Source organism: Thunnus albacares, chromosome 19, assembly GCF_914725855.1.
Source record: "Thunnus albacares chromosome 19, fThuAlb1.1, whole genome shotgun sequence".
NCBI lineage: Eukaryota > Metazoa > Chordata > Actinopteri > Scombriformes > Scombridae > Thunnus > Thunnus albacares.
In genome coordinates, this window is record NC_058124.1 from 16,829,304 (window position 1) to 16,843,516 (window position 14,213).

General features: G+C 39.3%; 1 protein-coding gene across 4 annotated transcripts in view; it reads left to right on the forward strand.

Annotated features, from left to right (window-relative positions):
• Positions 1-14,213, forward strand: part of LOC122969840 (teashirt homolog 1-like) — a 177,866-nt gene that overhangs the window by 112,791 nt on the left and 50,862 nt on the right. For 3 of the 4 annotated variants that reach the window (XM_044335841.1, XM_044335843.1, XM_044335844.1), the window contains one exon: positions 12,783-12,911. In XM_044335841.1, coding sequence (XP_044191776.1) covers positions 12,824-12,911 — 88 coding nt within the window. In that variant the 5' untranslated portion in view covers positions 12,783-12,823. Of the gene's footprint in view, positions 1-12,782; positions 12,912-14,213 lie in introns of those variants that run through there. The other variant, XM_044335846.1, reaches the window with a different exon arrangement.

A 14,213-nucleotide genomic window follows, 5' to 3' on the forward strand; every position in this document is an offset into this window, starting at 1 on the left:
GAGACTTCCTTCTTAAGTCGAGATCACACAATTATGAGAGCTCTCATTCTGACGGCAGGGGCGGAAATTAATTAATAAATAAACACTGCATTTTTACATTCATCAACATGCGGTAAGAATAGCTCTAATTATCACAGGTGAATTAACACTTTCATTTTTGTGTCAAAAAATTAATTGTATCCCTTAACAGCTATTCCCAGGGGGAAGTTAAAGAAGAGAATAGGGAAGGTAAAAGGAGGAAAAAAAAAAAAACACAACAGTGCAGACCACCAGGAGTGCTAATTGCTGCTTTCAAAGCCTTGCATCAGTGTTACCGTCTTTCCACAAGAGTGTACAGTGTCCCACAGAGAGATGCTGTAGGTAAAACCTTGTTACAAATACACGGATGTCAAATCTTGATCTACAGGACCTGGCAGGGAAGTTCTCTTCATCTTCACTTAACCAGGCGAGCTGACCGAGAACAAGCTGTTTTTAGAGCAGCAACAGCATGATATAATTGTTAAAGCGAGACAGGATTAAACCGCCCAAGTTGTGTGTGTGGTATTTTCCCTGTTATCGCATGTCGGTCATGAATCTTGACTTACCTGTACCTGTACCTATCAATTATAGCAAAGACTTTGTGACTGTGCGCACAACCACTTGCAATGTAATAAACCAACAAGTGAGACAGAAAATAGTTGTCCTGTAAAAGGTGAAAACATACATTTTGCACACCAGCACGTATGTGGAAACAGAAAATTTACTCTACAATCACTATCATAACACTAAAATCTTATTTCACACGTTTCAAAAATTAACTGCAAGTAGGGCTGCAACTAACGATTATTTTTTAACATTGATTAATTTGTTGATTATGTTTTAGATTAATTGATTGTTGTTTTGTCCTTAAAAATGTAAGATAATTGTAAAAAACGCCCATCACAAGTCCCCAGGACCAAAGATGATGTCTTCATATTGATATTTTTACCCGACCATCAGTCCAAAACCGAAAGATCCTCAACTTTACTATCACATAAGACAGAGAACGGCAGGCAGCAAATCCTCACATTTAAGAAGCTGGGACAAGGTAATCTTTGGCATTTTTGCTTAAAAAATTACTGAAACATTTAATCAATTATCAGAATAGTTGCCCATTAATTTCCTGTCATTCAACTAATTAATTAATTGATAAATTGTGTGATTCTCTTTTGATAAATAAAGAACAAGAAAATACTGAATAACCATTTGCCAAAATGGATAACCTCGCACATCTTTTTTATGTCTGAGTGTGTACTTATACTTCTGATGACAGAATGGGTGAGTGGGCATGCCCTACGTGGGTGTCTTTAACTCTTTTCCCATTTTGCATGTTAATGTCTGAGTGAATATTCTTGTTCCTTTGCGGTGACTGAATGACAGAATGAGTGAGAGTGAATGTAGGGATCACCTCATGCATGCGTACGCTTTGTGTGTGTATGCGTGTATGTGCATGTGTGGTCAACCCACCGGTGAATACCACTGCATTAGCTGGGCCATTAGCACATTTAGCTGTCTGTAATGCCCGAGTGTTAGTGACACGTTTGGGTCCCCCCTCCACTTAGGCACCACGTTTGATAGACAGGACTGACATGCCAGGTGACAGTAATGCCACTATGTGGCAGCGAGCAGCGACACTGCTCTGGAGACCAGATAAGATGAGGTTTATGGTCTTCCATCTCAAAAAAAAAAAAAAAAAGAAATCAGCCAGGTTGCTGTCAAGCATACCCATACAGTAACATTTGAGCCACAATAACACAAGAGAATAGATATACCTGATATAACCTACTGATGTGCTGCAGTTGGAGGCTTGAGATCAGTTTCAATACATTGACATTTACAGTATGATAAGTTGTTGGGACAGCTGTCTGACCAAAAAGGGTTGAATCTATTTCTTCTGCTCACTGTGTGTGTAGGTGCACTGCTATGCAGAGAGCTAAACACACCTCCAATAAAAGTTGAAGACAGCAGATGGCCTTTTTACTGGAAGCTATAATGTAACACTAAAAACAGTATTGGACAACAAATTCAGTGTTGGTGATAAAAAAAAAATTAGAAAAAGGTGCCATAAGCAACAGTCAGACCAAAGTTATTGTAAGAATTAATTAGTGCAGTAAAAAGACACTGGTTTCACAAAAGTGGAGACTGGCTGTGAAATTAGTTGAGTTGATTATCAATGAAACAGCTCAACAATGTAATTGACCAGTAAAGATCATCAAGTCCCCAAGCACAGCGCTGTAATCAATCTAGTGAACATACACACAGAGTCCACAATAGTAAAAGTAAAACAAGTAAAATACTCAACAGTAATTCATTCAACAGTTCAGAATTGTTGCATGAGCAAAATATTAGCTCCATATAACTAACGACTAAAGGGGTCAGCTTGGATATCAGTAAGCTGATCATAGAAAAACTGAATTCCAACAAATTACAAACCAACAGTCAAAAAACAGCCGTAATGAAAAGAGTGTCTACAGATGATGCTCTAACGAGGGAATTTGGGGAGTAGATAAACAATGTCTGTCAATATTTGCTTACTCACAGATCTGAAAAAAGGCTGAAATTAGCTGTAGGTGCGTTTCCACCCCATAAAAAAACCTGAGTGGAAAATCTGAAAATTTGAAAAAATCTTGAAATATCACAAAAAATGTTTTTACCCATAGGCTGAGGAAGAAAAGTTGGTGTAACAGTTCATGAGAAGTTGTCATGAGCAACAATATCGTGAAAAACATTTCCTCATGGGCTGAAAGGATATTGGCATTAGACCTTTTTTTGCAGTCTTGTCTGTCTTCCTCTTGTTGAGATATTTCATTGATGGTTGATTATCGTTTAGTACGTTGGGTTACACATGTGTACCAATGTTGGCTCATGTCTTGGAGTTTATTTAGAATAATAATGAGTTCTCTCTTCGTGTAAACAGGTTTATCCCTATGCTATCATGTTTCCAAATTGTCTTAGTGAGATGTGGCCTATTTACTATATTGATTATATTCACTGCATCACTACGTTCAGAGGATCTCACTTTTAGGGAGTTAAGCCTTACATTGCACCCTATTGATTGATACGTAATGGACATGTCAGAGATTTGTGTTGTAAATAATTTGCTTTTTTATTTTTATGCAAAAGTTGACATAATTGATTGACTCAACCTGGGATTCACAACTGGGTTTAATTAGGTGAAGTCTAGATATGAACCTTCTTGGTCACATGTTGGTATTGCATTATTAAGACGTACTGTTTAAACCTTGTAATTGTACTCAATAGGAGAATCTAATTAGTGTGGCATATTTTTCTCTAACATGTACAGTTGGGATATTTAACTTTAAATTAAAAAAAAAAAAAAGAACATACCGATAACGTGCCTAAGAAAATAATTACACTGATTCTACGTGCGAGCTTAGTAGTTCATTGAGAAAATACATTTTCCTCACTCTCCTCTGATGTATGGCCACATACTGTCACCGTCACTGTCAGATTAATCTGTAAGAGTAAGTCCAAATGTAGATGATGTGAAGTGCTCCTCAATCTTAGCTCAATATACTGCACACTGCCAGTTCACCATAAATGAGGCCATTTGATGAGCTAAGTTTGGACACAAGAGCCTAATGGCGGCATTAAAGAGGAGACCTGGGAGAATAGATGGCCGGACATCAGTCACTTTAATCACCTGTTTCATTATTCAGTGGATGGGTGCCACCTGGTCATACATGAAGGGTGTCAATGGGATCCAGGGTCTGAATATGGAGTGAGACATCCTAAAGAGGAGCTGTGGAGGTCCAGTGCAGAGAAGCCTCTTTATTTTCAGCTGAGGCATGAGCACATTTGTCTGGCTCAGTGACTGTGTGCACCTTTTTTCAAAGTTGGGAAATAAAAGAAATTGATTGTATCTTTGTTGGTCCGATTCATCTTTGGAAATGAGGTCATTTTTTTAATCTCATTCACTGGAGATTGCATCGTTATGATGAAAATCCAAAGAAACTGTGTTCAGAGAGGTTGGAAGGTGCGGTGGTATTACAATCTGTTACTTCAAGTTCTGCTTTATGTGTCTGGCTGATTGAATGATTGGGGGCAGCCAGATGCTAGCTCCAGTCCTAGTTGGGTCTGAATCTGGATCAGTTTCTTTTTCTACAACAAATCACACGTATTGTAAGACTATCTAGAATATTATCTTTTGTATATTACTGCCTGGTAAATTATAAAAACTGAAGAAACATAAGAATTCGTTTTAAAGGGGATTGACCCCTAGCTTCCTTTTAAAGATGACCTATGCATTTATGAGCAGTTCATCTCAAATTTGTTATTGTTGACGGACAGAGCAAGCAAAACCGACCTTCGCTCCGTTTGAAACATTTGAATTCTGGGTAAAGGTCAGGATACAGGAAAGGTAACCCATGCCTATAGGATGATCCACACCCTCGCATCTCAATGTGGCCCTACGGTCCACTTTTCACAGGCACACACCACAGAGGCGATAAGAGAGAGAATAAGCTGTCAGCAGGCCGAGTTCGCCAGTCCCCTCTATATTCTTCACATTACTACAGAGGGAACAATGTGTCTGCTGTGGCAGGTGGCCATAGTTCATAATGTGCTGATGCTGACCAAGTGTCAGTTTGATCCATGGGATCGGTGAGTGGGATGGGGCTGTGGCTCCTGAATCCTTAAGCAAGCAACTGTGTGGTGCTCCTATGGGGACGGTCGGAGACATGATACAGATGAGACCGGCAACTATCTGCCTAATGGCAGACAGATACAAGGCAGAGAGAGGGGGAGAAAGAGAGATGAAGAGAGAAAAAGACAGTGTGCAGGACAGATGAAGGATTAAGTATCACATTTGAAAATGGCACAAAGGCAGATACTGCACTTGTCATTGGGTGTTATTTGTCATCACAGGCCTGTAACTCTAAAACTAATGTAGTGTATCTGTCCCACAAACAGTAAGTGTTATGTTTTCAAGCCATTGTGTTTAAGTACAGTCGTAACAGTTGATGATGTGTGTTTGAATGGTCTAGTGAGAATCACTGTAAGCTTTGCCTCATAAAAGAGTCCCTCCATTTGGTGGTTAGAAAGTAAACAAACACCTTCTGCCAGTATTATTACTTACAGACACCCTGATGTAAGATAATAATAGATGTGGTGGAGACAAAAACTGCCACAATTTAAAACAGAGTGGCGTTTCTTTCGTTGAGTCTGTTATTTTCTTGGTGTACTGCATATCGCTTCACCTTTGAGTGCGTTAATGCGTGCTGAGGTGGCCAGTTACCAAAGGGGAAAAAAAGGCAGTTTGGGATTAAAATGTCCATTATTTAAGTTGCATGTATTCAGTTAAAACTATAGTATGGTAGGGAAATAGAAAGTATAAAAACACTGATTGTGATAGAAATATTTCCTCAATAGGAAAATGAGAAACTTAAATACTGTTGGTAAGGTAGATTTTTTATAGACCAATCACAACACAGCAACAAAGCTTTTTCTAACCACCTATATGGTCTTTCAGTAACAGACAGCCACCTTCCTAAAACTGGGACAGCAAGGATGGCTCAGTTACTGTAGCCAATCACAACTGTATGCTGTCGTTTTCATCGTGAGACATATTTTTTTTGGCGATATTTCGACTGGCTGTGGTGGCTGATGTCTGTGTCAAAAAAGACCGGGAATACCACAAACTTAAGTTTATCACATGAATAATCACTATCCAATAAAGCATGGAGTGAGCAAGAACACAGTCTCAAACACCAGCAATTAGACCCATCCCCTGGCAAGGCTTTTGGAGAAAACGCCAAGCAACAAACGATAACAATGCAGATTACTTTTGCCAGCATTAATAGACACATCACATACACTGTTGCTTTATTTAAATGGAAACATACATATAACTATATATATATCAATATTGACTAATATGCTCCAGGCTAAAATATCAGGTAACTAAACCAACTTTGGGTTAGCAAGAAAATTGTCATCATAATTTTTCATAAGTATTGTTGCTATGGTTACCTACAGTTTAATATGCCTTCAGCAGTTATTTAGAACAATGATTAAATGCATTGATCGTTTGAGGTGTCCCGATGTTTTACTGAATAGCTGCCAGCCAATCAGAAACATGTATGTTCTGTTTCCATTTTATGAGCTACAAAAATATTGTGTGTAGTTTAATCGTACATAATGTTTTACAGAAATAGATTATGTTTAAAGACTACAGCAGCTTAGGTAGGGCGATGTACTTTTAGTCTGTAGCGCTGACACAAATAAACTCAACTTTGGAGGGACATAGTTAGGACACAGTTGTTTACACACACACATACATACACTCCTTGAGGCAGGTTTTTGCAGTGAGCGATGAGCTGTGTGAGCGTGATCAAAGCAACAAAGCACAGCAGAAGAGACGCACACGTCCACACGCAAAAAAACTGTAACTCACACACACACACCGACAGAGCTACTTCATCTGTCCCAGGATCTGACTCAACAGCATTTACATATTCAACAAACTGTCACATCCACAAATGCACACTATAGCCTCAGGCGTTTGTTCGAAATGGATTAATATATTAAGCGATGAGTGAAATATTGACAGAGTGACAATATATTCATGTCACCTAAACAATCAACATGATAAGCGGTAACATGTAGCGGCATGTCTGTAGATTTATTTAAATGTTCATCCTATAAAGATTTTGTTCTCACATCCATTTGTGATGCTAAAGCAAAAATTCAATAGGTTGTTAATGAACCGGTAATGAGCGTTAACGTTTTTAGTTACGTTTGGAAGGCGGTTCAGCTGCTGAGATGTTAATCTGAACGTAGATAGAAGAAAAAAAGATGCTACCATTGAGAAAATTATGTTCTTGGCGAATTTGTGTATTGGAATGTTTGGTTTAATACGCTCTATAATGTTTCCTTTTCCTTGTTCATATTCGACTTAGTGTCGGTAGGTTTACCCCCCAACAACATCTCTGACCTCGGCTCATCTTCTCTCATTATCACTCCTTTAGCCCTCCCTCCTCTTTCATTCCCAACTACTCCCTCCTTCTCTCTCTCTTTTGGTCTTCCTCTGCGATTTATTGCACGGGGCAGGCAGACAGCAGAGAAACCTCCCTGTATGGAACGATCTGTCATCTCAACATTATCAGCCAAACACACCGCCTTCCATATTGTGCTACAAGGGCTTGGGCAAATTGCTATTTTTATGGGACATGATAAAGGAAATGCTACCTTATGTTCACATTTTTTACTGCCCGATGTTAGAGCAGGACATGCCATGATTCACTATATTGGAAACTAGTTTGTGCTGTGTGACGTACGTGTGTGTGTGTGTGTGTGTGTGTGTGTGTGTGTTGCTAGGCGGGTAGGTTGAAAAGAGAGAAAAGGAACATGAATATTGTTGTAAGATTGTCAACCATTAGACAGTTCAACAGAGGTTTGATTCAATAGATCCGCAAGTCATGTCAGTCATAACAGCAATGAAGCACATGAGTCGTGCACGGTTGGTTTTAATTAGTGAAAAGATTAAGAGTGATAGATTAATCTCAGTTACAAATGGCAACACTACTGCATGTGGAATATTTTTTAATCTCTGTTTCAATTAGAGCAAATGATTTCTAATCTATTTGGGTCAACTACTTGTTCTGGTAAATCAAGGAATCCAAAGTCAGAAAGGGTAAAAAGGTGAAATAAAATGAGAAAGAAAGAAAGAACGCAGAAAAAAAACACATTTAAAGACAAAAGGCAAACCTATTGCCAAGTTCTGTGGGCAAGACAAGTGCATGTTGACTTCATCTGTCTGCTCTTCTTTTCTTTCCCCCTCTCCTCTCCTCTCTCTTCTCCTCTCCTGTCTTTTCCTCTCTTTCAATCCTTCTCTCTCCGAGCCCTCGGCAAGCCTGACAGCCAGCGCTGCACCAAACTGACAGGCCCTCAAACCGTGGCCAAGAAAGCGAGCATTAATTAAGTCATTGCCGGACTGTAATTTCCTTGAGAAGTAAAAAAATTTCCTCACACGCGAAAAGGTTACCAAGACCTTTTCTGTGTCAAAATTACCATGCGTCATGAATATTAATGCGCTTAATGAAGACAACCTTTGGTTCATCAAGAATGTTCCAGTAGCAGGTGCCAAGCTGATAAACTCACTCGGTGAAGGCTGTGTTTTTTTTTTTTTCCACTTTTACCTCCATCTCTTTCTTCTTTTTTCAGTTTTATGTCAGATCCTTAGAGAGTCAGTTATTTAAATCAACATCTTCCTATCAGAATTTACTGCAAATTCACATGCAAACACACACACACACACACACATTTAAACACCCTTTCCTTTTATGCACTTATCTTGTCCTTGGATTTGTCTCTCAGGCCTGCTGACTTTGGTTGTTAGATATCCAAAAGAAATGTTGATTTTTAAATTTTTATATGAGAGAAGAAAAACTGTCTTCAAACATGCCCTCTACTTTTGTCAAATATTTTACGAGGTAAAATTAATGTGCTTTTCTCTTAGCTGCATAAGTTAAGTCGAGCCTGTTAACAAGCCAATTATATCCAGTTTTAGACATGTTTCAAACAGGTTTTCACTGTCTGTAAGAAATCCTCAGTAAATGATGAACTATTTTGAAATGCCAATGGAAGTCATTACATGTTCTTGGCTTTCAGTGGGTAGTGTTAACAGAGTTGTTCAGTTTGGGGGACTTTATTGTGTTGAGCAAAGCAAGCAGCTGGAAGCTAAATCGAATCATGAGATTAGCTCAGTTTAGCTCAATGGCACAGGTTCATAAAAGTATGACGATATGACATCATCTTGTGTTATTAATGTAACCTGCCACAGTTTATGGTCCTCATGACCACATATCCTTGGGAAAAAAGAAAGAGCCTTGTATTGAATGGCTGAAAACCACTTACTGGCTAGTTAGCTCACTAGCTATTCTCTATTTTGTGTACAGTGTTTTCCTTTAGACATGTTTCAGTTTGGTACCAGTGGTTGTGGCCTATCAGAGGCAGCTACCTCTTTAATTTCACAACTGTTTGTCTTGCATCTATCCAGTGTTAGCCCATGTTTTTCTGTCTCTTTGGGAGGAGAATTGCAAAGATGCCAAAAACAAGTTCCTCTATAGCACATTGATCCTCCCAGAGTTACAGGACAGTTTTGTATTTCGATGTTATTACAGCACTTTCATGCCACGTGAATGTTGAAAGAGTTGCAAGTCACTGTAATCATTCCTCCTGTCCACAGTGGCCATGAAGAAATCCCAACTTGATGTGATTCACAAAAAATCTGTTCATCCAAAGCTAATATAAAACACTATTTAGGGAAACACAAAGTGACAGTTCTGTGCAAAACAGATGGTAATATTGGAAGATTCCCTCTTGATTTTGCAAACTCTAACTGCTGAGAACTTGAATGAATGCATTTTTGTACAGAACGAGGACTGTGAATTAGTGGTAAACTGTTGTTAGCTTGTAGACCACCATTGGCTGTGGCATTGTTTTGTTTTTGGAGTTTAATATGGTGTCATGGCACAGGCAGTACTGGTAAATGTTTTGTTTTTAGGTTGAGGGATTTAATAATTGTTAAGCTTAACAGCTGGACCAACAACATGACCTGAATTCCTTCGGTCGCCAACAAGAAAGGATGCAGGCCTTACCTGAACCCCGCCGAGCTCAAACCGCTTCCCATACTCGCTCCGCTCTTTGGTTTCGGTTCATTTAGGTTCACATATAAACAGGCAAATCAAAATACGTCAGGGATGAGGGTTATCATTTATTGTCCACCACTGTCTTAACGAAAAGTTGCTCTTTGTTATCATTTGCAGCACACCGCTCTCATACGTCCATGTCGTCCCACAGGCTCATATTGGTTAAGACCCGCCCTCTTGGAGTCTGGCAACCAATCAAAGTGATAAATGATAACTTGTGAATGTGACCGTAGGAATAAATGATTAAGAAAAATTATGTTTGTTGTCTTTTTTACTAGAACTGCATTGTGTCTAGGCTCTGTGGTCTTTAGTGTCACTATCAATTAGCACTAGAAGTCTAAAGGAAAACTCCTCCTGTATCATATTATGGGGTTTGCAAAGGCTTCATACAGTATACAGTAATTTGTGTCGACAACACAGAGCATTTGGTCTACAGCTGAGCACTTTTGCATTGACATCTATAACCTGTTGTTGCCATGACTGCCTTCTGGCTTAAGAGGGATTCACTTGATTTGTTGGTTCATATTGAAGATGACAAACTATCTTTACTTCATACCCTCACATATGCACACATACATGAGAACCATAAATGTATATCAGTAGACTGGCAGTGACTTCTCATTATACTGTATGTGCTTTCTATATCTGTCAAAACTCACTTTATCCCTGACTGGCCACAGTAGCTGTTGTTTTTCCACCTTTCAGTTTTACATTCATTCCATTGATTTTGAAAATACCTCTGATTTATAAACGGTGATGGCTAGGCTACATTTTAGCGAGCGAGAACAAGTCGCCGAGCGCCATCGACAGAGCCTTTGATCTCTCGGCTCTGTGGATGAGTTGCCCCTGTACTCCTCCTGCTCATCCTCCTCCTCCTCTCCCACGTCCTGCACTGCTGCTGCCTATTATTTCCGTTGTGTAATTGAGATGCAGAAACATTGACAGAACTCATTTACCGCGATGGAGAACTGTGTAATGTGGAAGGGAACACAGATTATTACATCAACGCACACACAGACACACACGTGTTAGTAAAAGAGAATGTAATTTGGCACCATGTTTGAAGAGCTTCTTCAATTGTTCTGCGAGGATTTGTACCCATGGTCTCATATAGCCAGGGAGGCAGAGGTGAGCAGAGGTGAAAACATCTCTTGTGATTGCTTCCTGCACTGTTGGATCCTTGCGAGTATGTGCACAAGTGTTTATTGTGAGAGTCGCACATCAGTATGGCTGTGAAGAACTGGCTATTTTAATGGGATTGCTCTGTTGGCTGGTCCGTTCATTATCCCAACAATTCATGCACTCAAACAAAAAAAAGAAACAACCAAAAATTAAAATCTGGAAGGTTTATTTTACCTCCCTTTTTTTTTTAATCTATCTCTAACATCATTCTTCCTATTCTTCCTGCATCAGGATGACAAAGAAGTTCATCCTCTTGAGACAAAGGACCTCACTCACGCACACATGTGGACACACTCTCAAACACACACACGCACACATACACAAGAGCACCGAGGTCTGCTGTCATACACCTCTCATTAATTCCTACCTGTCAGCCGGCTCCCCCTACCGTATCGGCCCCCCGAAAGGTGACAGCTTTCCAATGACTGACAAAGGCTCTTTAGGTGATACAGAAGATCCCTAGCAACCGCTGGCTTCTGTAAAGTGCCCCTCAAATGTCACTTTTGCTGCTCCGAGACGTGCGCACACACACACCCACACGCAGTATTTTTAAAACAGAGGCCTGCTCTCAAGTCTTCAACCATCTTTGACATCAAGAGGCTATGGATGTCACAGAGGCCTCAGCTCTTAAAGCTTTTAACATCCAAGAGAGACAGCGTTGTTTGACAGTGCTATTGGTGGATGCTATTGTTGCGTGTCGTTTTCCCCCCGAGTGCATTGGATTTGCTTGTTTTTTCTCTTGTAAGAGGCAGATAAGGAAGAGCGAGAAACAGAACCAAACTTTCCCTCTGTGTCCATTCAGCTGTCATGTGCTGAGTGGCAACAGCAAGCAATATTTGTGTCGCTTGGTACTAGTTGGGAAGGGGTCAAGTACGCAGGAATGTTGGCTTCTTGTATTGATGTCGATCAGCTGTCGAGGCTGACTTCGGAGCACAACCTTACCTGTTCCCAGTGTTGTCTGGGCTGTAGAGCTGGTAATAGTAGGCAGAGACATGTAAAATATTTGTACTGTGGACAAACGTCACACCTGAGGAAGCTTGTACTAGTAATTGGTGTATTACAAATTGGCTATATTGGCAAATAATATAAAAATAGGAAAAAATGGGTTTGCTTCTCCACTTTGAACACTATCAAACAGAATAATCACAGTACTTTTTACCTGTGATTATGACCGTAAGTGTAATCTCTGACAGGTACATGTAACATTTGATAAATTAATCTACTGTGTTAATCTTGCCAGCATTTGAATTAATGTCTTTTAAGAGTGTCAGGTGTTCAGGGCTCCAGAAGTAAAATTAATTTTCAGCACATTGTTGATGTGACATGATGTGACATAAAACTCTCCTGGTTGAGTCATCAGTACAATAGATGAGCAATTAAGAAAATATCTGGTTCTTTGGTAAAGCGTTGAAGGAAGAGGTATGTGAACATTAAAATATAAGGAGAGATGTTAACTACGAGTATCAAGGTACCTTTCAGTAGGAAACATTCAGTCACTAAGCTTAAACTTCTGGCACATGTGCTGCTAATAGCACGGCTTAAAGGCAATCCGCACAGAGAGCAATATTTGAGCTGTTTTGACATCTTCCATATAAAATAAACAGATACAGTATGCTTCCATTTTATCAAATGTAACAATACACAGTGACTCTATGACATGTGTGTATTTTATGTGCATAGTGAAGTGTAATCGCTCATTCAGTTCACAGAAATCTCCCACTGTTAAGATCTTCCAGGTGGTTTTAATATAGGCATATAAAATAAATCAATCAAGGCATAAAAACAGTGCAGTTTTCTTGCTTTATACTCCTCATGGAACCTACTTGAAAACCATTTTTGTCCAGTAAATTTATGATGTTGCTCAATCAGGTGAAGATATTTTGGCCCACTGCTGTCCTTTCAACTCCTCAGGAGTTGCACTGCTGACAGGACAGCTGGCGCTGAGGACAGCGATGGCCGAGCGGATGTCGAAGTCGCTGTGGATTGAACGGATGGATGCTTCAAGCACCACTGACATCTTGTTTTTGATGTTGAGTCCCAGTAAGTAAGAAAATATGCTTTTTAGAAACCTGACAATCCAATCAGCAGCTTAAAACAGTTTGGTTTCAGATTCAGGGTTACTTTTGGAGAAATCCTGCAACTACAGTCTGGTGCAACGACAAAGCAGTTTGAATTTGCTACAGCTGTGGATTCTTGACTGGCTTCTTCTATTTAGAACCATCCTCAATGCCAAACTGTTTCTCAGAAACAAGGTAGAAATAATTAGAAATAACATAACCCTACAATAGCAATACATCATCCAATAATCTCCAGTCTTTCTATTTTTAGGAGCATCGAAAATAATTTAGAGTAGAGCAAATACTTTTGGAACCAGTGGCTTCTTTCACATAGTAACTCCATTGGGAATACAAGCCTTGAACAAGTAAGCTTGTTTGAGCCATTGCCATGACATTATATATGTACCATTGTCACATTTAGGCCAACATGCTTCACTAATACCAGATAATTATGTTGAACCCCAAAAATTCGAAACATTCCTTTTAATTTAAATTGTCATTAACTGACCCGAAAAGTTTTACTCAACTTAAAGGCTAAAGAGATTCATACTGTATCAGTAGGAGGACTGGTAAGAATTTTGTAATTATGTAGAATGTAGTAATTACTGCAAGCCTCAGCGATATACTGGTCTCTGGAGTATAAAACATGAAATATATGTGTGTGTGTGAGAGAGAGAGAGAGAGAGAGAGAGAGTGAGTGAAGGAGGGAGAGTGAGCTTATCAAATTAACAGGTATTACACACTGTGACTAAAATGAAAATCACAACAGGAATAACACAACAGAACAAAAGCCTTTGGCCTGTTGGTATGCTGTACGCTTTCAACACAACTAAACTGCAGATGGAAAAGTGCTCTTGTGTAACTGTAGAGGATGATGCTTATTGATTTTACCAGGTATGATCATGTTTAAAATGTACACACTTGTGGTTCAGCAAGCATACACTTGTCAAGATCAAGATGTTGACTTATTGTCAGTATTTTTTTTTTTTTTTTAGCAGTGATGCACTTTTCACAGACTGGAATCCTGTGATAGTTTAGTTATTGTGATAATGCACTAAGACAAATTCCTATCAGCTAAAGTATTGAACTTAAACCTCTCTGGGTAGATTCATCAGTTAAATTAAGCCAATCAGGACATCAGTTATTGGGACATCTATACATTTATGTGCATTTATGTGCTTGTCGGTGGCCGGTCATCATTTTGAAACTATTCTAAATGATTGTGAGGCAAAAAAAAAAAAAAAAAAAAACCTTCACTCATTATCTGAAATTCCACAAATATCCA